General features: G+C 50.6%; 1 protein-coding gene across 1 annotated transcript in view; it reads right to left on the bottom strand.

Moving 5' to 3' along the window:
- LOC104514203 (retinoic acid receptor RXR-gamma) overlaps nucleotides 1–10959 on the bottom strand; it is a gene marked incomplete at its 3' end in the record, with an annotated part of 14201 nt that extends 3242 nt beyond the window's left edge. Inside the window, exons 1-2 of the mRNA XM_010157809.1 lie at nucleotides 10858–10959; nucleotides 972–1231 (exon numbers count right to left, since the gene is read on the bottom strand). Of these exons, the coding sequence (XP_010156111.1) occupies nucleotides 972–1231; nucleotides 10858–10906 (309 nt within the window). The remainder of the gene's footprint in view (nucleotides 1–971; nucleotides 1232–10857) is intronic.
- Nucleotides 10960–26737: the final 15778 nt, after the last annotated feature.

Genomic DNA, 26737 nt, shown 5'->3' with positions numbered 1-26737 from the left:
CAGCACTCCCTACCTTCAGGTCCCACCAATAAAATGCAAAGTCTTGTTAATAAAAAGCAAAATTCCCACTTAGATCTGCAATCCCAGAGCATTTCAGCACACAACCAAAGCCTCACACTGTCACCTTGGTCCCAGCCATGCCAGAAGTGGTGGCAGGCTTTTGGGGCAGCAGGTCCCTGCCCCAAACAGCCACCCTGGGAGGTTCCCAGCCCATCCATGGCTCTGGGGAAGCACCGATCACAACCCCCAGGTCTCCCTCCTGTCTGGAGGGGAAACCTCAGCACCTGAGTGAGCACAGACAGTAAGGATGGGAGCACTTGATTTTTCTCCAGGCAAGGTTTACATGCATCAGAGAGTGTGTGGCAGGCATTTAGCACTGACTTTTGTCTCCCTCTAGAATATCTGTCCCCTTTCCAAATAAAAAACCCAAAGTAGATATCCTTTTGCAGGAGTAAGGATACTGCTTCACATGCTGCAGCCTTTGGCTACCCTAATTATTTCCATGTACAGTAATTAGACACACTGCAATAGATACAGTGGAAGGAAACTGGATTGGTGAGAAAAGACCTGGGAATTCACTCAATCCCCTCACCATGCAGGGTTTTTTGAAATCATAGAAACACAGAGTCATTTGGGTTGGAGGGGACCTTAAAGATGATCCAGTTCCAACCCCCTGCCGTGGGCAGGGACACCTTCCACTAGACCAGGTTGCTCCAAGCCTCGTCCAGCCTGGCCTTGGACACTTCCAGGGATGGGGCATCCACAGCTTCTCTGGGCAAATATATACAGGTCTTCTCTGCCTCTGTGCCATGGGGGTTTACAAAGAAAGATTCACATGCTGGAAATAGTTGTTTTTTACAGCCTATTTCCTTAAGTGGCCAAAACACACCAGATTCTACCAGCCAACGCAACTGAGCACCAGGCTCTGAGCACCACGAATCATGGCCAAGGAAGCACACACATTAACCTACCTGTGGACTGGCATGTGTCACAAAATTCATGCCTGGGGCTGAGGAGAGAGCGACGGGGTGTGAGCCGATGGAGGATGCGATAACCCTGTACGGCGAGCCCAGCGCGTTCACCGGAGACCCGATCGCGTTCATGGCTGACGGCAGCGCCCGGGAGGTGTTTGCAGGGGGCTCGAGGTAGCTGTGGTGCCCGTCCACTGAATTTCCCGTGGAAAGGCTTGACGACGGGCTCACAGATGTGGAGCTGGCATGAACAGGGGAATCTACCGGGAGAAGCAGAAAGATGCAATACACCATGAGCAAGCCTGGCTGTACGGTGATCAGTGGTCCAGCCTTGGTTGTGGCAGTTTAGACTTTGGTCAAAGCTCAATGCCAGCCAGCAAACATGCCTTATTCTATAAAGGGAAAGACCAAAATATTGGTTATCGTACAGGAAATAGAGTTACTAAACCAACAAATCGTATTATGAAGATGATAATAATAATCAAATCTTCCTTTACTACTTCAGTGCCTCACTTGACTTGAAAGAAGGCCCTGCTGTCTGCCTCAGGCTAGTTTTCTCTGAACTATTCCTTGAGGTCCCATTTCTGTTGTCCAAGCTTGCTCTGGAGATAGCACAAATCCAAAGCCATGAAATCCCCACTGGCCAGGCTGGGAACCACAAGCCCTCCTCATGCCTTATGAAGCACTCTTGCTCCTTGCAGTGGCCCAGCAGACATCATGCTCAGCAGGATCCTCTTCCCATGGCTCAGATCTTCCCATTCCCACCCATTTACCTCTCCATCATTCATGCTATTTCACACATTCCTCCAGCTCTCAAAACTTGAAGGCTGCTTCTTCAGGAGAAGCTAGAGGAGTGCAGGACAGAGACTGCCCATGACAGACGAGCAACACAGATGACCAGACAAGGCACACACAAAATATTTTGTCCATTACTTTTCGTCACGTAGTACAAGACGGAGCAAAGGCTGTGGCCACACAGACACGCCTGGGCAGACAGTCTCACAGCTGCAAAGGAAGAGGGTTTTCCTCCTTCCACACTGAAAAGCTCCAGTGCACATTGAGCTCATGGAGCTACTGGGCTGCTCAGTTTGGCAATCTGCCCCTGAACCCCACCGGAGAAGAGGTGGCATAGAAAAGGAATATAACCTTGATCACTGCCACTTCAGGGCAGTCTCCAAGGCTGAACACCTCACCCAAGGCCTAAACACTGTCCAGTGTTTAAGTGTCCAGTGTTAAAGTGTCCATAAGACCAATCTCAAAGACTCAGAGGGTAGCCAGGCATCAAACACTCACTAGTCTCGATGGGTTACGTATCTAGCTGTATTTTAAGGTTTTACATGACCTTTTCTCCCTCCCCTAGAATTTACCAACCCCAGTTAGCATTAACTGTCATTAACATTTCAATGAAACATTGTTCCTCTATTGTTTTTTCAACACAGGAGACCATTCCCTAAAGAAGCAAGACAAAGATGTTGTCTGGGAAGGTCACACAGTTGGTTTTCCATTGCTGGCACAGAGGATGCTTGTTCCCATTGCATTTGCAAGTAAGGCAGCGCTTTGGTGTTTTGTTTGGTTGGGTTTTTTCCTCCCTTTAACATTACTGCAAAGTTATTTACGTGACAGTGTTTGTTATTTTACCTGAAGTAACAATCAAATCTGATTCAAAGGGAAGATGCACAATAAAGACGGGAAAAGGTCAGCTTGCTGAATAACATTAAAGACATTTGTCAGAGTCAAGGAGGACTCGATTCACCGTTATCAACCCACTTCAGACTTAATTCTGCAGAGGGAGGGGGAGAAAAGGTCTTTGTCAATTCTTGCTTTGGCTTTTTGGATCAATTCTCCCAGTGGGAAAGCGATGTGCAGCAAGAGGAAGCCAGCTCAATGACAACAGCAGAAGCCTTGGAGGCAGCGAGGCGGTTTGGAGGCAGAGCCAGGGCTTCTGCCTGCTGCTGGAGAGACTCACCCCACGTCCCCCTGCCACCGTCACGGAAACACGCAGCTTGTTTTGTTAGTAGACAGCAAAATCCCTACCTTGTAATGGCCTCCAGGTGCAAAACCCTTTCACCCCGCAGACAGGAAAGCCTTCAGCAGTGGGCAGAAGATGTGCTGTTTGCCTGGCCCCCAGCTCACCTAAAAGCTCGGCTCACAGAGGCACCTCCGTTGCTTCCTGGGACTTAAAAGGAGCCTCCTGACTTATGCCATTATCAGCTTCAGAAAAGCAAATGCATTTTTCATCACCTGCGAGCAGCCTGGTGCCATAGCATGCAGTCCTCCCCAGCATCTGTAGCACAGACTTCTAAAGAAGTTTTGGGTTTATGCCTCTTTAAACAACTAGATAAAGAGCATTGCCTTTGAGGATTCTTCAGCTTGGAAAATAAGACACTGAAGGGGAGACTGAGCAGAAATCCATCACATCGGGACAGCTAAGGAGAAGAATGACTCTTCATCCTTTTCCATTCACACAGAAAAGGGTATATTTTGAAAATATCATGCAGAAGACTTAAACCAATAAGAAAAGGCTCCCGGGAGTGTTACTTGAATGTTTGTATTTACACCAGATCTTACAAAAACACTGCCACCACTAAGTTTTTCCATTAGAAAGGCTCCAAGTTGCATAAGGACCCAGAGAATGGTTTTCCCTCAAGAAGACGGAGAGCAAGCCCCATGGTGTGCTCGTGTCCATGCCAACAGACTGTTTAATGGCTGTGGCCGGGGGAATCTCCTAGCCCCTGGGATGGGATCCACGGTTGAAGCCAGGAAGCCGGAGGGCTTTTGCCTCCCTCTCTCCCCTTCAATGTCTGATGTCTCTCATTGCTAATGAGACACCAAAGAGAAAGTACAAAGGAATGTTTGCAGGTGGAGAGGGATGGATAAATTAATATATCTACTGGAGGGCACATGGGGGTAAAGTCAGAGTCTGCCAAGGCCTGATCCAGCAAACCAAAGTTAATGTGTTTGTTTTCACAGTGCCTGGCCATGTTGTCCTGCCAAGGCTGTGACAAACCTGTTGACCAAAACCATCAGTGTTAACCTTCCATTTACCAATGAACAATTTTATCCACCTTATAACACTAACCCCATTTAGAAAATTAGAAGAAAAAAAAAAAAAAGAATCAAAGCAAAGCACTCCTGCAAGCTGGTCCAAACTTTGACTCCCAATCCTTCCCTGGGATAAGTTTGCCAAGTCACTCCCTGCAGGAAGCAGAAACGCACCCTCCCACACCTGGGGAGATAATCCTCTCAGCTTCTCATTTTCAGGCTGGAGTGCCCCTCGAGGGATGCAAGATGTGACTCCTAGCAGGTTATCCTTGCACAAGGAACAATTTGCAGGGCTGGCAGAAGGCATGCAAGAAGAGCCATGCCAAAGCATTCTTGACACTGGGGTTTCTTATTCCCTGAGCTGAGTATCTGCAAAGTTGTTTCATTCTAAAGGAGCCAGGATGGCTCAGACAGTGCAAAAAGCAGAGATTGCAAATCTCATTAATTTTAGTTGAAAATTTTGTTGTGCATCCCCCAAGAGGAAGCAACCAGAAGGGCTGTGGGCTCGCAGGGGTGGCATCACTTTCCTCAAGGAATTTTCTCCCTTCGTTTGGGAGACAACCAGGAACACGAGCATGGCAGCTGAGTGGCATCAGCAAGGAGCTGCTCTGCAGTGGGGAAGAAGCTCTGGGACAGAGTGAAGGGGGACTGGGGAGATGGGACTTGGTCCTGCGTGCCACCGCAGCCAGCCGCCTCCGCCTCTCCGGCAGCATTCGGCACAGGTGACATTTACACAGGCCAAAGCGGACCCAGAGTCTGTCTGTCAGGTAATGCAAGGTGACAAGCGATGCCGGGGATTCAGCCGGCTGCAGCAGGGCCCCACGGAGCGGAGGGCAGCCCTGCGTCGGGGGGCTGGCACAACCCCTGCCCGCCAGCACCGAATGCAGCTCCCAGGCTGGCCAGGTCTCCCACGGCTGCTGGGGAAGATGGGCTGAGACCCTGCAGCAAGCGTCAGGGCTTGCTACTGCCTTTAACCACCTACTCCAGATTCAAGACCAGCTTATTTCTGATCCACAAATGGGGCTTTATGCCTTTCTCCTCTGTCTCCCTCCTCCACATTAACGCTTGGACAGGTAGTTTCCTGAAGTGAGGCTCTGGGAAGCCTGATACTGTATTTTCCATTGCCTGGGGTGGATTCTCCGATGTCTCCGCTGCAAACATGCAGTGTCCAGAGAGTCCAGCGCATCAATCAACCCCACACAAGCTCTCTTGCACAGAAATGCACACTCCCCAGCCTCCCCTCTGTAGGAAGCAAAGTTGAAAAAGAAGAAACTTGCTTCTGGGTGCATCACTTTTTCAAACTGCCTCTGCAAACATATCCCGTCACTTGCTGCAGAGAGCAGCCGCGGGTTGGAAGCATGGACACAGACACAACATCCATCCTGTCGCTTTAGCATTCAGAATAAGGATCGTAGCTTTTTTCAGCATAGACAACCCTGCTGACATTAGAAAAAACAATGAGGGAAGACCCGAAGAACCGCTTGGTTCTCTGCATTTTGAAAACAGTGCCCTTGAGGACACAAAGCAAGAGCGTTACATTCATCCACCAGCCACTGAATCCAAGCAAGGGTGCAAAGCATTGACACTCCATTTCCACCTGTGTTTCACCTCCACCTTAGGAAAATCCTAGTCCGGGAATGGGAAACTTGCATGAATAGCCTCACAATACCAGGAACAGATGAACGCCATCTACATCACAGCAGATGCATAGGTGTCCGCCTGCTCCAGGTCCACCCCACCAGTGCTAAACAGCCAGCTCTGGGCTAACACAGCTACACTGGTCCAGGACCAACACCAGCTCAATAAAGCCAGCTTGGGTACCTCTGTGCTGTGAGGTCTTCACTTGTGCAACTGGGGCAGGCGTGGAGGCAAAGACTACCTGAAAAAGTACACAAAGGCAGTAGGAAGAGAAGCATCCAGGCTGCAGCCAATAAAGCTGTCATGATTTTCACCCAAGTCATGGCAGAAAACACCAGCCTCAGCAATGACTTTCGAGCAAAAAGTGAAATAATGCATAGACACCAGACCTATGGTAAACATGGGGGTCTTTCTTAAGCTAAGGCCTAAAGAAATCCTACCTCACCAGCAGCAGGGATCCCTGGCAAGCCTACAGTTTCACAGTTCTACTTTTTAATGTCAGAAAGAATCAAAACATGGAACAAACTCTTCAAACAAAACACACACTTGGCCTTCTGAGGCCTCAGATATACACAGAAAGGATTCATTTCATTGGCACGAACAATTAAAGGCACAACTTGCAACACGCGACTAGCAAAACTCTGCAGATACTTCATCCTCCGCAGATCAGAGAGCACCGAGAAGTGGGAAGAGACATGCAAAGGGCTGATTTCAGCAGGGAAACAGGGTCGTGCGTGGGAAATAGAACTTGGCAGGCAGCTCATCCCTGGGGATGACCTTCAAGGGGAAATACCTGTGAGAAACACTCCTGAAACTGGATGCAGTTTTGTAGCAGGGAACCCATGTTAACTGGAATCAAAGGAAGTTTTGCTGCTGTGACTGCAGAAGTACTTTCTATTTAATACGTGGAAGCTGAACTGAAAAACTATTCCCTCTCTGGTGGTATTTTAAAACTGTCCAAGCAGATTTCCACAGGCAGTACAGACTGCCATGCTATTATCCTACAGAAAGGTTATTGTTTTCGCCTTGCTTTTAAGGTCCAGTAACCTTTGTGCTTCCACCTTTCCGCTCAACTCTTGAGTCAATAAATAATGCAGCCTTCCCTGACAGCTAACATCATGGAAGAGCAAAAATCTTGGAGGTGTGTTGGCACATATGTGAGCAGGGGGCTTTTGCAACCAGGATCTGCACAGGGCAGGAGACCAGCAAGCAGGAGAAAGTTTCCCTCGGCTCTTGAGGTGATGGGAAGAGCTTCTCCCTCTCCTCTTGGGTAATGGTCCTGTGCTGCTCCTGCAAACAGGGGCCACCCAAAACGTGGGTGCAGGTTCCAGAGCCTGGAAGCATGAGACTTTCACCTGCCCAGGCTCAGCATCAGATGCTGTTTTGAGGTCTTGGTCTGGTTTGACTGAAATTGGACAGTGGGTCGATAGCTTAATACATCCAAGGCTATTTGGACAGGGCACACTTGCAGTGTAACCACATATTCTCCTCTTCAGGAAGCGAGGCTAAGGAGGAGGGAAGGAAGGAGCAAAGTCCACAGCAGCTACACAGGCTTTGCCACGACTTTTACAGGAACCATGCATTATAGGCTAATGATGTGGTGATCTTGCCAACCAACAACTCCACTGGCAACTGTTTGTCAGGTAATTAAAGTAAGGACTGCAAGCCAAACTATCCTATCAAGGACACCCATGATATCTTAACAAAGTATCGCATCCCCCTGGTGACAACACTAATACACAAGAGTTGGCTAAGTTTCCCATCCCCAAAGGAATAAAATTCAAAGTTGTTGAATTTGAGGCCTGAAGGGGTTATCATGATTATCCGATCAGATTTCCCACCTGGCCAGTGATATGTCCAGCACAGTGTTCACCAGGGAAAAACATACACAAAGTCCTAGAGTGCTCTTTAAACTCCTAGAGAGGCTACAGGTCCCCGTCAGAAAGGATTCCACCAGCTGCAGGGTCTGTGGTTGCCCCAGGCACTGAAGGCAAGCATCTATGGCTTTAAAAAAACCCCATACATTTGCATTTCCCTAGCTGCAGGAGTTGCCCGATCACTGGGCTTTCTCACACCTTTGCTGGCTCAGAGAGCCCTCTTCACACACGCGGTTACAGGTACGGACATGGCAAGCTGTGACACCCAGGGAAAAAGCATCCTTACGGGTCACAAAATCCGGGACTAACTGGTGTCAGACACCTGGGCAGCAACCCCACTCCAGGCACAGCCCGGCTTTTCCTCTGCAACTCTCCCTATCCCCCAAACGACCCGGCCTAACCCTGCTTTGCTTGGGAGAGCTGACAAGATTGCAGCCGGAGGTGGTGTGGCCACTGGCCAAGTTACATGAGTACTAATAAAAGAGACTTTGTGGAAGAGCCAAGTTAGTTCTTGTCCCCAACCAACTGTGCCAGAGAGTGTTCAGAGCGAGAGGACAGCCAGCACAGCGTCTTTCCTTGCCCTGGGAGCTGGGCTCCGGATGAAATGCATCCTTCTGGAGAATAAAAACACATTTTGAAGCCCTTTCCTTGCTCCTCTAGCCCAGGCTGAGAAGGCAAATTCATCTGCCTTAGTGCACATCTCCTGCTTGAGGTGGTGACTCAGCTGGACACTTCCCCTGCTACTCTGCAGACTCATCTGTAACACCTCACTCTGTCCTTTGCCGGCCATAAATGATGTGCTTATGGCCAATTTGTCTATGTACTTTCTCAGATAAATTCAATGGTGTTATTCAGACATTTCAGATCAAAGTGACAGTTACACACCCCAAACGTGTACCTTATTTCTAACCTGAATGCTGATAAAATTAAGTTAAAGCATACATAACAGTAACTAGAATGCAAAAAAGAAGGTCAGAGATACATAGTTTTGTTTGGTTGGGTTTGGGGATTTTTTTCCTGTTATTCTCAAAATGAAGCCCAGGATTTCAGACCTAAAGGAAATCTGAATACAGTAAGAGCTAGATGTGCTGAACAGGAGCAGCCACGTCACCTTAACTCTGTCCCCCAGCAACACCGAGCAAGAACAAGGAATGCAACAAGCTGAAAGTCGAGTGTGGACACTGCCCTTTTCCACCAGCCTGATGTCCCTCGCCATGGTGACAGCTCAGGGGGGACCAGGAACAGTTTCATAGCTGTTTTTAAAGGAGGGGGGGAGCAGCAAAGATGATGAACATATTGCGGGCCTGCCAGAGGTGCAGGTTGCCTGCACGGGCTTTGCGGTGAGGATCCCAAGGCAGTGGGAAGCTGCCACACCACCCCCCATCAACGATCGCCACGATCCATCTGGCTTCATCCCCCTCAAAGACTGAGTGCCCTCTCACTAAGTCCGTGAGCCCTAAAGTTGTCTGGCCAGAGCAGCCTTCTCAAACAGCCAGAAATCCCTCTCTGCAGGCCCAGCAACCCAGGGAGAGGCAGCCCCCACACCACCCCAGACCCCTCCAGCTGCCTCGGGAGCATGGAAGCCCTCCAGCTTTGAGGGGAGGGTAGATGTGAGCAGTGACCTGCAGTTCTAACTATAGAACTAGTCCAGGGAGCATAGGAAGTCCAGAGGGACTGTTTTAAGGCAGCTAAAACAACACTTGGCCGATGCTTTTGCCTCTCTGCCAGAGGTTCACCTGCAGAAAAGTCCTCTGTTTTTCTAAACCAGGTTAGAAGCAGGTTAAAACACCAGTTAAATATACTTCCGAATGAAAGTTGAAAGTCCCAGTGTAACGAACTGCCGGTGGGCTGGAGGGTTGTGCCTTTGCCTTTATTGGTGGAGCAGAAATACCTCTGCTCCTACTACCGATTTCCCCTCCTAGAAATCTCCCGAAGGCTCTGCTGAGCGCTGTGACCCCTGTCTCTACAGGGATCTCTGCCTGGGTCCTATGAAGATCAGTTTGAACGTCACTTTTCTTTTGTTTCCTTGTAAATTTGTAACACTAAACAAATTAAAACACAAATAACACTTCCATTGTTTCAGTCTGATTGCAGCAATAGGAGAGAGTTTGGCTTGCCTTTGCTTGTTCCTTAAAAACACCAGTGAGCAATAGATTCTTCTCCAACAAGTCGTCTCTTTTCTGCAGAAACCGCCTGAAAAAAGGTATTTTGGGAAGTCAAATGCTTGTGAAACTTGGGGATAACTTGATGCAATACCAGTGACCTTTCTGGAGTTGGAGAATTACCAGAGGTGAGCATCTGGTGCAAGAGGGAGGAAAAAAGAAATTACACATAGCGGGAACATTCCATGTGCAATCCAATGTCTGCACAAACCTCTTCTCTAGCAGAGAAATAACAGATTGATGTTCACAGCCTGGGGGGGCCTCCAGGGTGAGTTCTGTGGGCATTTACCCACCCTCAAGGGCCTCGAACAACTTGAGAGGCTTTCCAGAGGTACCAAGACTTTGCACATCCACAAGCAACGATGCACTTCCACTTCCCTGGAGCAGCACCAATACTGTGCCAGCAGCCAAGCACTCCAACCTGCCCGCTCCCTGCCTCGGGTGGGGAGTACGCTAGAGCTCCTCAACCCATTCCCCTTACACGTCCTCCCCTTGTTAGGGCAAGAGGAATAACTTCAGATAAAAATAACGAGGGAGCCCCCTGTAATTTCAACGCCCGTTTCCCGGGAGCAGTTCTGGGTGCTGCAACCTGGGCTCAGCAGGAGCAGGGGCACTGCAGGCACAGCCCTTCCCAGACCACTGTCGCTCCCTGCAGCCTCGTTTGGCTAATTGGACGCAGCTTCACGCGCTTAGGGTGGTATCTGTGTCACAAGGGCAGGAGACAGCCCCTGGGCAAGGAAAGAGCCCTCTGTAGATCCTCTCAGGGGCTGTGTTATGTTTTAAAAGTTTTTTGTTGTTGGGGTTTTTTTTTTCCCTCCAATAACTTGATAAAAATGCAAATAGAAAGACACTTACTTGGTTTGATCCTATTCTTTCAAGCAATAGGTTTGGTCCATCACACACCAATATACAGATGCGTCTCAAATGCCGTGTGCTAAACTTCAGAGCAAGGACTTAAGCCTGTATAATATCAGCTTGGTTTGGCTGTGCTGAATAACCACCAGACAGCTTCAATCATAAGCACAAGGCACTGTAGGTTACAGCCACATACGAGCTAGGTTAAACACGTTTTTAAACTCCCTTTACTCCCCCCATACTCCTACTGTGGGATCAGCTCCTCCGCCTAACCCAGAAGGCACAGATTGCAAACGCAAGTAAAATACTTACTGCCGAAGCCCGCAGGAAACTTAATGAAGTGAGGATAATTCCCATACATGTTTAATCTTCAGTTCATCTCTTGCCTTTTTAAACACAACTGCCTCCTCTAACTTCAAAGCTGCCCGGACCGTGGCACAGCCCGCTGGGGTCGGGACATGGCTCGGCAGGAGCGGGGCTTCTCGGGGGGTGCCGGGGCAGCTGTCTCCTCATCCTCGCTTCACGCCGGCGGCAGCTGCTCACCGGGATGAGACATGCTCTTGTTCGCCGTCGCTCAGGGCTGGCTCCTGCGCTCAGCTGGCTTCGCTCCCTGCGAATTCACGGCACACCGTCCTGGGAGCATAATCGCCCGCAGAAGACGCCGATCAATGCATGACAGCTCCGGTATAGATCAGAAATTGGGAGGAGGGGGGAGGTTAAGTTGTTTAGGGGAGGAGCATCGTGGGGAAGGAGGGGAGTGCTTTGCTTTTCCGCCAGTGAAGACTCGATGCTGTTTATTAATTACAGCACCCCCAGCCATGTGAAGGTGTTTTCCAGATGGGTCTCTGAGGGGCTGGTCCCCAAGGAAGGGCTGGAGACCCGAGGATGGGCTGGCTGACAAACTGGGCAGGAGCACATGTGCACCATTCCAGCGCTTTGGGACCGGGGCTCCATGTTCCCATCTCACACTAAACCTCCCCTCAGCTGTGCTCCTGGCATCAGGTTGTGACCCTGTGGTGCTGGACCACTGTCACCCCTAGGAAACACAATGGGGTTGAACAGGAATAGGACCTTCCTGGGGCTGGTAGAGTTGGAAGCTCAACTCCCCTTGCCAAGCCTTATCCAAAGGAAGTCCAAAAAATACCCAAACCATCCCAAAAAAAAGCATCATCAGCCAGTTGCTAAAGCTGTATGGGATGACAACCTGTGCCACACACAGTCAGTAAAGCATTCACACCATGGCAGCAGAACACAGCTGACTTCACAGACAGCCCATACCTACACCCACAACTTCAATTTAATGCCCACCCATCCTGCCTGCATGAAATGGGTAAAAATAAGGAGAAACAGGCAGCCACTTGCCAGATGGGGGCAAAGCCACATGCAGGCTCCAGCACTTCCTCCTGGTGCTCTGGAGGGGGAGCAGCCCCAGCTCCCTTGCCCAACAAGCCCCCTGCCCAACTGCTGCAATGCTGGGGAGAGGCAGGGATGCAGGGAGTAGCACAGTTTCTTCTCTCTGATCTGGGTGACCTCAGATGAAGTCACCTCCAAGGAATGGAGGAGGGAGGAATTTTGCCCGAGGTTGCAAAGCGAGCAGGTCTGCGGTGACTTATGTGCAGAGGAGGCGGCAGGTTGCAGCCCTGCTGTTGGCACCAGCCCCATGGCAGAGAAAGGGGGTACAGGGCTAGCAAGGGGCTCTGCCTTCCCAGTGAGACCATGACACACCCCCACGTATGGGATGGGGAGCACACCAACAACCAGCAAGACAAAACGAGGGAAGAACAGCTGCTTACGATGTTTGGCATCCTCCAAGGACCTGCTGGCTCTTTGCCCCTCCCGGTCACCCGAGGGCCCACGCTACCCTTTGGCACTAAGCAGGGTACGGGGGGAAGGAATGCAATGCGCCAGCACGGGGCTGTTCACAGCATCCGCCGCAGTGCAGGCTGACGCTGGCTAAGGTGCTGTCAGCCCCGAGGTATCACATGTGCAGGAGGAGGAAAGGTTATCCTTCTTAGCTCTGTTTCTTCTTTCACTCTCAGGCATCGCTGTACCCATTTCTCTAGCCAGAGAGTTTAAGGGAAGGTGGGTTTCCCCCCCGCTTCTACATATTAATACATTTTTAAATTATTTTTACAAGGTGGTTTGGCTTCCTCCCACTTCTGCTCTGCATCTGCATGCAAGCACCTGGTAACATGCACTATCAGGATATCACGACGCGGACACACAGTTCTCTACGGGCAGCAGGTACATCAGAGCAGCTCCAGGACTCGGAGTTCATCTGGGCACGGGAGCCTAACACTTGGGAGGGCATCTCCATGTAGCAGAATGAACGGATAACCAGGCTTGTGCCAGGGGCAAGGAGGTTTATAGGCAATAGAATCAGTATTCTGCATAGCCCATTAGCTGTGGCTCAGGTATATACACACTAGATATTCTCATAGTTTAAAAAAAAAAAAAGTTTTTTTTAAATATAAGAAAAGAATCAGTATTTAGAGTAAGTTCTACTGAGGCAAAACCACAAGTATCTGCAATCTGGCTGGGGGAATGCAAACCGAAGAGATTGCTCTCGCATTTTCTATCTGGGCACCTTTCACATCTCATTTGTTTTATTGCACACACATAAATGGCACTGCAGAACTGAGGCAGCCGAGCAGCATGCCTACAGCTCACAGGGCACAGGCTACAAGTTCCAGGGAAGGTGGACCTGAGGGTTTGATGACCAGCACATACACAACAGTGTGTGCTACGTCCCGTCCCTTCCCTTCCCGCTCCCTGTTCAGCCCAGCTCGTGTCCTCCCTTACCACCACCCCAACACGCAAGGATGTCCCCAGCAAACACCCCAGGTAAGGACCAGCCCTCCTCCAAGCACTCACAGCTATAACCAGGTTCAGGGTCCTGTTTCAGTGGGTGCTGCCCCACCCACATGCTTATGGGTCCTTCCAAAACCCTCCACTCGGCACTAATCCAAGTGGCATCAGGTCACTGGCATCCACAGGGATTTCTCACCTGCATGCTAAGTTTGCTAATTCAGGATAACACCGGCTTTGCCTCCGGTGCTGTTCTTTAACAGTCGCACCAGGATCCCTGTTAGGGGCAGGGATGCCCCACAGCCCCGCAGGCAGAGACCCAGAGCACTGCGGAAGAGCCAGCTGTAAGGTGGCTTGTCTCAATCTTTGGATAGAGAATTGGATTTCTCAGCAGGGCAGGCTTTTTTTTTCCCCCTTCTGTGACATGACTGAAAGAAACATTTTTCAATCAAAAACCCCAACAAACAAGCTGCTCCCAAAAGAGATTTTCACACACACCCTTTCAATAAGGTGACATGACTGAAAGAAACATTTTTCAATCAAAAACCCCAACAAACAAGCTGCTCCCAAAAGAAGAGATTTTCACACACACCCGTTCAATAAGATCCGAGACTTCCACAGGAGAGGTACTTTGTGCAGCCCCACACGCAGCCTGCCAGAGGGATGCTTCCCTGAACCAGTGTCAGGGAAAGCTCTGGCACAACGGGAAGCCTGCTTGTCCAGCACCCACCTTTCCCATCATCTGTCCATCACCCTGCAGGGATGCACCAGGACCATTTAACCCCAGCACCCAGAACTGAGCCACCATTTCAAGAGACAAAGCTTCCCTTGCACAACAGTTTTACTTCCACCTGCTTGAGTTGCACCTCCCCACTACCTCAGCCTGGCTCATCCCTTTCCCTCAGGCTGTGCCCCCACCAAAAATCCATGGGGCAGGAGGGGAGCAGAGCCAGCTGCATGGCCAGTTCACTGGGACAGGGAGGTGTGAGCAACGAGGCAGCTTTGCGTTTTAAACGCCAACCGCGCTGAGGTTTAGCAGTAGCATTTGTTCTTACCAACCACACGGTATCTCAGCAGCTTTAATTCCATGCTAATGAAGTTTTAGTGGGGAATTATATTTATTGATCTGCCCAGAGCAAAGAGCCTGATTTTAGTCTGGCTCTGCCAGCACCCCATTCCCCATCCCTCTTTTCTTTCTTCCAGTTCAGAAGAAAGAGGAGAGGAAAGAAGACAAAACAGCTCTGAGCTCCTTAAAAAGGTTGGCAGTCCCAAGCAGTAAGTGGATTACTTTATTGATTTTTTAGCAGATCTGGGTTAGTGAGTGCTTAGTGCTGCAGAACACATGCACACACCGAGCAACTCTGAGGAAACCCCTCCAGGCCTTTTCCACAGGCAAAGCAAGTATCAGGCAACTCATTTAGGGGACCACCATGGGGTTTGGGGTATGGGAAGAGTCCAGCCTCTGTACCCAGATCGGTCTTGTTAAGCATTACTGAATGCTTTTTATTTCCTCCACCGTGGTATGTAAAAGGAAAAGACGTTATGACTGGCATCACTATTTTGGGGGGGAAAACCATGCTGCACCCAGGTGGGACTTGGTGCTGCTGACTGCCACGCAGCAGCCATATCCCGGGGGAGCATCATTCAGAGCAGGACCCCTGACAAAAGAGTGCTGATTCGAGCCAACTGTGATGCACTGGTGTCTCTGCCTCTTCCACCTCCCTGTTAGCTTTCCCAGGCCCATGTACTGCAGCCAGTATTTCAGCAGTGTGTGGAAAAGCATCTCAAAGACCTCCCAGTACTACTCCACCAAGCCTTTTGAGATGCTGGTTTCTGGAAACAGACCCTAAACATGTGAAGGCCTAAAGTGGAATCCCACTCTGCCTCCAAACCAGGAAATCTAAACATTAAATATGGTCCCTTTTCCTTGCATGTTGTTTGGGGTTTTCCAGATTCCATCCATGACAGAGAATCCCATCAGACCCCCATCCCATCTCTGTTTAAAGGCAGAGGCACCCTATGGTCATGCATGCGGCACAGCATATGCAGTAAGAAGGTTGCAGTCCTCGTAACCCTACAGATGCACACGCATCTTCCTCCTGACACACTGCTTCAGCGCTACAGAGCCCCAGAGAAAACCCACTGCCCACAGGGTGCTGGAGTTAGAGCTGGGGTCCCTTTGCATGGCTAAAGAGGTGCAACAGGGTGCACTGACACCGGTGACATGCTCAGGGCCAAACAGGAAGTCAGTGGCAGAGCAGGGACTTGAAACTGGGTTTCTCCAGGCTAACTGATGGAGTGACCCAACCTCATCTAATGTACTAGTTGGCATGGGTCTGGGACAGGCTGAAGTCACCAAAAGCAAGGTGCCCCTTGATTCCCCAGAGATGGAGAGGAAGGGAGCTGCTGCATCAGCCCTTCCCCACCCAGGCCTGCCCTTTCTCCCCGCTGTCTCTTGTAAAGCCATAACCACAGGCACCAACCTAAGAAAATTAGCCCCAGAGCCCCACCGACTAAGGCAATTACCAGCAGCACCACATTCAAACAGCAGCACCACAAACACACCTGCGGGAACACAGCCTGCCCTCCTCTTCTCCCCAGGCCTTCCCCATCTCTCCCTGAGCCCCACGGCTGCCACCCGACATGGCTCCCCTCCCCAGGGTCTGGAGAGCACGGCCCACTCTCCCCAGTGCCAGGCTGCTCCAAGGGAGGGCACAGCCTACCTTGCAGAAGGCACCGTCCCATGCAGCCAAGAGCAGGCTCCGAGGGCAGATAATTCCCAGCCTGTTTAAACCTTGGGAGACCTTCAATTACCAGCACCGTAATGAGGCCCTCGACATTAATCGGCGGTGTCACTAAATCCTCTTACGCCTGCCTAAGCGCCTCCAGCAGCTTTCCTGGTTGCAGGGCCCAGCTGCCCGCTTCTCCCAGGGAATTATCTCCCCAGGCAGGCACCAGCGGTAGCACAAGCGCATTTTGACACAGATGCAGGTGAGACGCTCCCAGGCACCGGTGACAGGGTGACATAGATACCCGAGCATGGCCTCTGCCCAGCCCACAGGGCATCTGGGACCGAGCCCACGCTGGAGATGCAGTGGAATGGACAAACATTGCAAAATTACTAGAAGAGATGTTTTAACACTAATGCTCCCTATCTGAGATGCAAAGGGCAGGTTTACATCTGACATTTCTGACTATGAAGTGTCATCTGTACGGTCAAGCCAAGCTCATTCTCTGGGATGCTCCAAGAAACTTTTCCGCCCCTAACTGCAGATGGCAGGTGACCCCGTCCCGCTCCTCTGTGCTGGCACCCATTCACGGGGCGACAGGCAGCTCCCTCCGCACATCCGTTCTGACTCACGCTTTCTGCTCCGACAATGCACTTTTTAATATCATGCGAGGAGCAAAAACAACAGGTCCACTATAATGCCGAGATATCCTGAGGCAGAAAACCCATTCGGAGCCCAGCTAGAGAGAGTCAAGTCAATTAGACACTTTCTGGGGCGTCAAGCTGCCAACAATCCCAGCCTTTGTGGCGGCGAAGAATCGCTGCCTATGTGCTTCCCGGCGACTCTGCCTTGCCAGAGCAGAAAGGTCAGCAGCGGTAGCGTCATGGAAAAGCATGCAGCAAAGTATTCCTGGGAAGGTGGATCCAAAAAATTAGCCATTTGGACCCTCTGGAAAATATTTTTTTTTGTCAAAAGCATCCATTGCTTTTGGGTTCACAGGGGGATGGGCAAGCCCGTCATACCGGAGACTTATGCTACACCAGACAGAGGTTTGGGCAGGTATTGTATGGAGAAGCAATGGGTGAGTCAGTGGAGCGCTAGCTCAGGGATTGGGAGCTCGTGGCTCCCTACCGGCTTAAAGACAAGGCACTCCACCTTTTTAGCTTTGCTGGAATAAAGATCAGAGGGGAAAAAAAAGAACCACAATACTGCAACTGGGAGAGTCACACATCCCTCTGCACTTCAAGGTGAGCACCCAACTTCTCTTGTCCATGGTGCAAGGCAGCAAACTGGGCTATAGGACCAGGATTCCAGGTTGGATGGGGGCCAAATGAAGCCAGGATTTCAATGGGTAAGTTGCTAATACCCACAGGCAGGTCACTGACCAAAAGGCCCTCATGTCCAGACGAGAATTTGGTGGGAAATGAACACTCAGCTCTTAATAAAGTCCACTTTGACATGTCATTTGCTGTTCAGCAAGAGGCTTTCAAAGGACAGGTGAAGAAAAAGTTCACTTCATACCTCTTTGATACCACCCTGCAAGTAAACTTTCCCGCATGCCAGAGGACCTACAGGTTGTCATTAAATGCAAACACCTCTTTAAGCCTGCTGTACATAGGACATGAAGCTGAGATTTCTGCAAAATGCCTGAAAACAACCAGGTTACCTTCCTTCAAGAAAAGCTACACCCTGAAGACCAAGATTTCCTCATCTCCTGAAAAAAATAGTTCTCAGAGAAACCTTAGAAGACACAGCCCATGCAACTGCCTGCAGTTTTGCTGTTTTCCCGCAACAAGCATTTCTCAGAGGAAGTATTTCAACAGCTCCTTGAGCAGGTTAACCCTGCATTATTGCTTGTAGGGATGGAGACTCCAAAAAAGAAAACCCTCAGTAACAAAAAAAAACCCAGATTTCAGGGCTTCTCCAACTACCCAGAAACAAACTACTTAAGTGAAACTCAGCCCCCTCCCCTCCCCCAATCTCTATTGGCAGAACTCCTGAAAAATTTCTGTAAGCCTTTTTTTTTTTTCCCCTGGATCCTGCTCCATTCTTCATTCTCTTTTGCTGGGAAACATGGATTTCCATGAGCAGACTATGTTCCTGTCCTTGGCAAGGGCCTGAATTAGGTGGCAGACTGTCTCCCTGCTACTCTGACTGTGCATCCCCACGTTCATGCTTTTACATTTTCTCCTGCTTCAGCAAGTGCAAAACTCCAGAGATGACCTGTCAATCCCCATCACATCCCACTGCCTCAGATGCTCTATTTATACCAGGCAGGCAAACATGGATGTCTTGGAGTTCAAGGTAACAGGGGTTATTTCTGCTCTGAGTAGCTCCTGTCTCAGGAGAGGAAGGCTTGGAGGCATCCAAGAGGAACAGCCACACACCAGGGGCTAGCACCAATACCTTCATGGCTGAGAGCACAGCAGCCATCACCAGCCACAGCCTGGTCCCCCAGGTCCCAGCCACAGCAGCCAGGCCCCAAAAGCCCAGAAGGTTGATATCCAGCACAAGACACCTCCTCCCAGGCCCCTCCGTGTCCTGCCATGGCAGAGGGGAGATCAGCTCGTACCTTTGGATTTCTAATCCATGCTTTCTCTAAGCAAAAGCCACAGCTTCAAGCGTGCTCACACTGGGTTTCTGTCACATTAATGCCATGGTCAGGGCTCCAGCTTTCACTGAATCACTCCTCTCTCCTGCGCTTTTAGGTCTACCATAGGATGTGATCTCTGGCAGCCAGCGTATCTGCCCCAGGAAAAACCTGCCTTATCAAGATGGCCCATTACTATAATTTAAAAAGATCCAAAGAAGGTGGCATGTACACCAGATTAGACCTTTGCATCACGTGGCCACAGAGATTTTTGATCTGGAGTGAGGGCCCAAAAGCCACATCAACCTTATTGCCAAGGTGCAGCTTCAGCCAGCACGTCTCAGCCAGCTGTCTGTAGTTCAGCCCTTGCTCCAGCCAACGAGGCATTTTGTATAAGCCACGGTGGGGTGTGGGGCTGCTGCCCCTTTCATAGGATGCTCGCAGCTCACCTGGATCCCACCTCTGCTTCGCTTCTTAAATGCCACTGGCTCTAACCCTTTTCCAGTTAATTAACCTTTTTTCACTCCAGAGGGGAGTGACAGAGCAGCTTGGCGGGCACCCAGCCTCCAGCCAGGGTCAGCCCAGCACATCGCTCTCTAGATCCAACCAACACCAGTCCAAGGCTCTGCCAGCCTGGTCTGACATTCAGGGGACTGAGCCACCTCTTTCCTTGCCGTGACAGATAGACACATCCCACATCTGTTCCAGCAGCCATCCTTCCCCCGGGATGCACCTTTCAGTGGCAGCCAAAGGGAGAAAAACACAACATGAAACTCAGCCAAAACATTCTCCCAAGAGATGGGTTCCTCTCAGTGTTTCCCTGCAGAAGCTGTTTAAAACCCTTTACCCACCTGCACAGCCGAAGGGCAGGTAAGGAGCCAGCTACGGTGAGCATTCCTTTCCTCATCAGTGCCCTCCACTGCATTTCAAACATTCTCCTCCCAAAAGCCACGTTTCCCTGCACCCAATGGAAAACCCACTGGCATTTAAAGCCCTGTGAGCATGCAAAAATTCCCTGTGCCCCACAGAAAGGAACAGCCCCATATCAAGACAAGCACAGACCACACCACACCGAGCCAAGACAGCACAGCAGCAAGGAGCAAACACATGAAGAACTTGCAGGGATGTAGAATGACATTCGCTGGCACTGTCAAATCTCTGCCCCCCAACCTCTTCCCAGTAGTAAGAGCGGGAAAGAAGTGAGCACCTGCCCATAGCCACATGTTTTGACCCCGTCCTTTCAAGCCTCTGAGCAGAAGGAGCAGCCTCTGCACAGCAGAAGCCGAGAAAGGGCCTGGGATGGTGTGGGCACAGCAGTGCACACGAGTACTGGCACTGCACCGGTGCACGCTGACTTTCTTCAGAAACCTGCACATTGCTTATTAAAGCAAGACCTGAATTTCCCAGAGCAGCCTCTTCAACACAGACCTGTCTCCTCTGCTAGCCAGACACATCCCAGCCCCTTTTCAGGTCTTAAACTTTCCAGAGCAGCAGCACAGCCCTAAAGGCTAATCTATACCCATAAATTCACCAGCACCAGGACATGGTCCTAGGGTCTGTCCTGCTGGTTGTAAACATAGTCCCTGGCACTCTCCATCAGATAGTTCCCAAGCACAGTTTGGGAGTCAGCATACAGCAAGGTCTGTTCCCACAGAGACCTTTGGAGAGGTAAGAGCCAAGCCATACCCACAAAAATCAGTCTCCCCTGGCTCATTTCATTATCAAGGCTATTAAATCATACCTATCCACTAAATCCTGCAGCCCTGGAACCTAAAATCCAGGGCAGCAAAGACCCAACAATTCAAGCATCTCAGAAATTGTGCAAAACACATCCCTCAGTGCCCTGGGTACTTCTCTGAATCCCCTGGGCACCTGTGCCAGCTGAGAAGCTTTCCGAGACGGCTGCTCCCCCAAGACACAAGCTGCTCCAAGCTCCTCCAAGCAGAGCAGGCCCAGGAGACACATTTACACGCTGTGCTTCGGCACACAAAACCTCTAACCTAGGATGACACAGCAGCGAGGGAAGAAGAGTATTGATGAACCCTTGGCCAGGTGAAACAGAAGAGCTAAAACAGCTGAGGACCTCAGCTGACACCAATAGACAACTCCAACAAACAAAACCATCCCGTTTACAATACCCAAGAGTTGCCCCAGTGCTTCTTTCTGGGTGGAAACCAAGCTATCTGTGCAAGCTGGCTCCCAGGACCCCAAGCAAGCAGAGCCAAAAGCAGCACCTCTGTCAGGGCTCTCCACCTCTCCCAATCCTCTAGGGAGATGCACCTTCCTGTGCATCCCCATCGCCTCCAGGCAAGAACCTCCCAAAACCTCCGCCATCCTCTGTAACCCTCCTTGGAGAGGAGTCTTGCTCACATCTCTGCCAAGCACCTTGCACAGCCGTTCCCTTGGAGCAGCCACGTTCCTGGCCTTCTGTAACGAGTCTGCAATAAGAAAAATCATTTCCATCCATCACCTTGTACGTGGTGGTGAACAGGGCCAGGGCTGCCAGAGAACAGCCAGGCAAGGGCCAGCCAGTGCTCTGCAGGGACGTCTGTGCAGACACCACTGCAGATTTTCGGGGTAGCCAGTCCTGGAGCTGCACAGTTATCACTGAGGGCAGGTGCCAAACAGTTCAGGGCAGAGGCTGCTATGAAGTACCTGCTGGAGGAAGGACACTTGAGCACACTCTGCTCCTTCCTCCCCTGAAAGCATTCACCACTTCCAAGATGGAGCTTTGGCCTGGCTCCATCTGGCTGCTTTTTATACCACAGGATGCTCTCAGCCAGCCCACAAAGCTCTGGCCTACCTCAAGTCCAAGTCCCAGTCTACACACAGGGGGTAAAAAAATAAAATATAAAAATCACAGGTCCAGGTTCAAACCCCCAGCATCACCTTTTGGCCTGATGAGGAAGGCAGCAAGGATGCTTGATGCGATGTGATCGCTCCCTGCCATCCCAGTCTCCAAAGGGCACTTGGCTCCCCAGTCACCTGCCCCATCCCCAGTTGGGCAAGCACAGACACCCTGGCGGTACCTGCAGCCCCGTGCGTGGGGCTGGAGATGAGGAGGGCTGATGTGCCTGCAAACCACCATCCGCCAACTGCAACCCCATTGCCTGGCTCGAAAACCTGCCCCAGCATCCTCCTGTCTCCTCCGGCCTGTGTATGTCTTTAACAGTTTGCTGGATTACCCATTGCAACTAAAATAACAAAGCTACAAAAGAGGAGGGCAAACAAACGGGATATTCTGCAGCAATTAGGGCTAACCAGGGGAACAGGGAGCAGGGAATGAATGGACAATGGGGAGGGCAGGGACGTGGCAGCCCAGGCCCATCAGGCCGGGCACGAACTGTCCTCCAGAGCAGGGTCAGAGCCAGGGAGCAGCGAGCTGTATGTGAGGAAAGGCATGGAGATGAAAAGGGTTATTTAAACAAGCACCGGGCAGTCCCCACAGGGCCTCCCTGTCCGCTGGGTTCAGCCTGGTCACAGCGTGTCCAGGGAAGAGCAGCTCCTGCTTTCCCCCCCTCACCGAGTCCTTTCAGGTGGCAGAGGGGGTGGGACGCTGGCAAGCTGCAGTGGGGTCCGCTCAGAAAGGAAGGAATCCATTAATCTCCCTGGTAATTACTGCCACATATGGATTTGCACAATTACACTCTGTTAATTGGTTATTACAGGCAAGCCAGACTGATTGGGCAGAACGGCTGGGCGTTAACCCCTTCGCTGCCCCAAGGGCCAGCCGGACACCAAGGCAGCCTTCCCAAACACTGCTGTATCCTCCTGTAACCCTCTGCTGGCTCCTACAAGAAGGACCAGCAGTCATGGCCCCCAGCACCCAGCCTGAGGCACCTCTGCTCTGCTGCTTTCCTTTCAGCTGGGGATCCCAAGGAGGCAGACCCAGGGGGATGGAGTGAGCCTGCACCACCACCAAAGAGCCAAACTCCACAGCCGGTTTGGTCTGCTGTGGGTTTGCAGCAGACGCACATCATACTCCCCAGGGTGCCAAGGGACTGCAGACTCACATCTTGTTTGGTTTTTTCCTTGTGCACTTCGACTTTGTGCCCTCAAGCCCAGCGGGGTTGGTGCCAACAAGAGGAGAATCCACCCCCGAGTCTCTCTTGGTCTCAGAGCACAGCTTCTCCAATGAGAATTGCAGTGTAATAACTCTTTTTCTCAATCAAAGCACTGAAAACAGAGGCTTTACTCCAGTAATAAATATATACATGTAACCATAGCAGTATAAGCTATGCCAAAAAGTACAGATAAAGCCCTTGTAAGGCTCCAGATGGCACAGGACTTGTGCCAGTCGGGTGTGAAGGCAGCCTAGTCTCCCCAGCCCTCAGCCACCACCTCCAAAACCCCCCATAGCATCTCCTTCAGGATCCAAGGATGCTTCTGGAGAAAACTCATAAAAACCAGGCCATGGTGAGAGCGATTTCTGCCAGAGTCAAGTCAAAGGCTTCCTGTTAAAAAGCTGTAACAGGAAAGCAAATAAGAGGGTTGCAGAAAACCCACAGGGCAGCAGAGCCCATCTGAGGCAAGAGCAGTGCTTAGCAGCCCCCAGCAACAAGGACAGAGCAGGCATGAGCATCCTGGCACATCAGAGGCACCGCCTCGCTGTAGGTGCACACCTACATGATGCTCCTCCACAAGAGAGGACACGGAGACACCAGCTCATGTCACCCAGATAGAGAAGCCCTTACCCATTACTTGCAGAGCACAGCACCACTACACCACATCATGTCTCCCCATCCCGGCACATTCAGTTTTCCTCTCATTCATCGCGTTATTGCGCTTTCCCAGAGATTTCCTCCCTGCTCTGACACACGTGGATGAACCTTGTGACAACACCCTGCTGCCCCTTCCTCTCCCATTCCCAAGGGCAGCCCAGCACCTCTCCCCAGGGAGTCAGCAGCTGCTTGGCAGCAGGATATTGCTCAGCACAAGCAAAGGACTCACAGGAAGAGCGAGCAGAGCCAGGCATCGTGCAAGGTGAGGACTTTCAGCTCAATTTCTGCATCACCCCAGCAAGCTGCTGCAGGAGGAGCAAGGACAGAATCCAAGCAGGACCACAGCAACAGAAATATATCTCCAAACCACTCTCTAGCCTTAACCTCTAGGTAAAAAAAAAAACCTTGGGCAGCCTGCCTTGGGTTTTTAGCTGAAGTAGTTCAAGAGGAGACTCGAAACACCTGCAACAAGCATCCACCCACCCTTTTCCCTACTGCTATCACTGCAATAATGCCTGCTACAACACTCTAGGTCTGGTCTAGGAGAAACCTCCTTCTCGTCAGCTAATTAAAGGGCTTTTACTGTCCCCTCTCTGCTGCAAGGGGGCCCAGAAATGAGTCTTCTCCTTAGTTCACTGGTGTTCCATGAAAGTTGCAGTAGGATCTGCTTCAGTCACCTGTGGTTTCCCAGCGCCCTGACTTCAACACGGAAGCCTCTTTCTCATGCAAAAGCCAGCTCCAAGCTCACTGTCTGAAGGTGGCCACCTCATCCCCTGTAAAGGCAGCGTCTCCCAGCTCCCTGACAGTGTTTTCAGGCACTGAGCTTTGAGGATGAGAAAGGCAGGACAGCCCTGCACCCATGAAAGGTTGCTGATCCCTCCTGTAAACCAATTTCTTCTGCAAAGCTCGGAATGAATCTTGAGAGCTGTCAAAGGGAAGATCGGGCAGAACCTGCAACCATGCTTCAAAAGGTCAGCTGGGAAAAGTCGGGATGGGAAGGATGCTCGCTTTATTGACAGATGCAGGGTGGAAGGGGATAACCTGTGAGTACCTGCAGGCTGGTTTTGGCAGCACACGCTAGGCTTCAGCTCTGGGCTCTGTTGGCTATAGCCGGTGACAAATCCTTTGAGGATCACTTCCAGACAACAGAGTCTGGGGACTCAGTCTGAAACTGGGGCTGAGCACTAGGCAGAGCTCCTGTGCAGCTCTCCTTCATCCCGAAGGATGAAAGAAGGCTGGCGGGATGGATGCCCTTTTGGACCTCATGACCCAGATCAGCTTTTTAGATCTCCGAGACTAGAACAGTATTTTCCCTCTGTCCTTCACTTAACATGCACACCCATTTGTCTAGGTTTCTGCAGGAAATGGAGCTCTCAGCATCCAGGCATTTGCTAGTCGTTTCTCATGTGTAAAGAAAGTAAAAACCCAGGGAATCTTCCAAAACCAATGTGATTTGACCCAAATACCCCTTACCCTGGGAGCACTTTAGACTCCAGATGTATCATTGAGGGTTTGGAGTACTTGGAAAAATAAATAAATAGATTTAGGTTTTTTAAATTATAATGATTCCTCAATGCCCCAGGTGGTTATAACATGGGTTCTGCCAACAAGATTTCTGATCTGCCCAGGATAGGTGGGTTTTTGATTTCCAGCATTCGGCTTCTGATGCAAAGGTGACTTTGCATCTGACTGGATCAGTCCCAGAGTTGTGCCACCTGTTTACTTGATGTACAGGGATCAGACAAATAGTGTATCTGCTGCTGCTAATTAAACTTAATATCGATATGGATATGTGACATATTTGCTACAAAAGCAGCAAGATAAATTGTTTCAGATTTTATGTGACTTGGAAATATATAAACACAAATAAATATATTCCTTTTGGTCAAAATACTGTTATACCTATATTGCAAAGAGCTCATATGCAGCAGAGGTAGTGAAACACATTGGGTCAGTTCAAAACACAAACTGGGTTCAAAGGGATCTGAAATTAATTAGACCATTGTGGCATTTTCCCAGCACAATTCTCTCTCTCCGTACATACACACACATATTTAATATATTTGACAAAATCAGTATTTTTCCAGACTGAGCTTCAGTTTTTGGAGAAACATCACTTTATTAAAAGTATTATTCTCATGGAAAATTCCTGACTCGCTTTACGTGTAACTTCCACCTGCCCACGAGCTGATCCACAGAACTCCTTTAGTATAAGCCATCGCAGCCCTGATCTGTAAATACAGTATCCCCTTCCACACCCTGAACAATCTTATTTCCCTCTATTGCAGGAGGAAAGCACAGTCTCACAGAAAACAGGTCTGGAAGGGCCATGAAAACCTCATCTTGCCCATCTTCCTGCCCCAGATCAGACCAGAGACCTTTAGGGACAGAGCTGCCACCTCCTTCCCCAGCCCAGCTGTCCCATCAGACCTCCATCACTCCTGTTAAAACAGCTTTTCCCTCTGTCTAAACTGACCCTTCCCTCCCGTAGCACAGCGCTAGGAGGGTTTCCTTCCAAAACCTGCGCCTGAATTAAATTCCCATAAAGCCTCCGTACAGTCAGCACCCGTTGCTACAGGAGTAGCGTGCCGAGGGGGCTGGGCAAGCCCCACTACTCCTTATGGTGGCCACTGTGGTGGCCCACCACCCCGCCGTGCAGCTGCCCAACCCATGGCTGAACTGATTCGCGCAGGGTCAGGGCAAGGACTTACAGAAGTGAGGGAAGGAGCCCGTCTCCAGGGAATATGGAGCATGCGTGCCCGGCTGCATCTCCAGCCTGCGTCCCGTCTCTTCAGCGGACTCAACCATGAAGGGAGGTTTGGGATGAGCTCTCTCAGCTGCACTGGGCTCTTGGAGAAAGAAAGGAGTGTTTACACGTTACAGAGCAGCATCCTCAGGATCCGTCCTAAGTTACAAATTTACCTCCCAGACCTTGACCGGGGCTGGGGTTTCCTGTGTTTGCTCTCTGCGCTCCTGTCTCTTAGGAAAGCAGGGGGGTGTTGCAATGCAGGGGGGAGGGCTGGCTGCACAGGCTGCCAGAGGAAGGCTGTGCAACGAGGAGGACTTGGTCTGAAGCAGCTCTCCTGGAAGTGATTTCGTTTCTAACCCTGGCTCCTGATGGAACAAAACGAAGAAAACAGCTGCCATCTCATCTGAGCATGTGTCTCAGCCCTGCTTTCCTCCTTTCTGCCTGTTGGTCTCTTTTTTCTGTCATCTGCAAGCAAAAACACCTCTATCTGACAACAAAATGTGCCACTGAGGAGGTGGTGGCGTTGGCCATATCACCACCAGACTCCAGTGGAGAGCAGCTTTTGCCCCACAGATGCTGCCTGAGGACCGTGGGC

This window comes from Eurypyga helias, unplaced genomic scaffold (assembly GCF_000690775.1).
Source record: "Eurypyga helias isolate BGI_N326 unplaced genomic scaffold, ASM69077v1 scaffold1468, whole genome shotgun sequence".
Lineage (NCBI taxonomy): Eukaryota > Metazoa > Chordata > Aves > Eurypygiformes > Eurypygidae > Eurypyga > Eurypyga helias.
The sequence above is the reverse complement of the archived record's forward strand: the minus strand, read 5'-3'. Positions and strand labels throughout refer to the sequence as shown.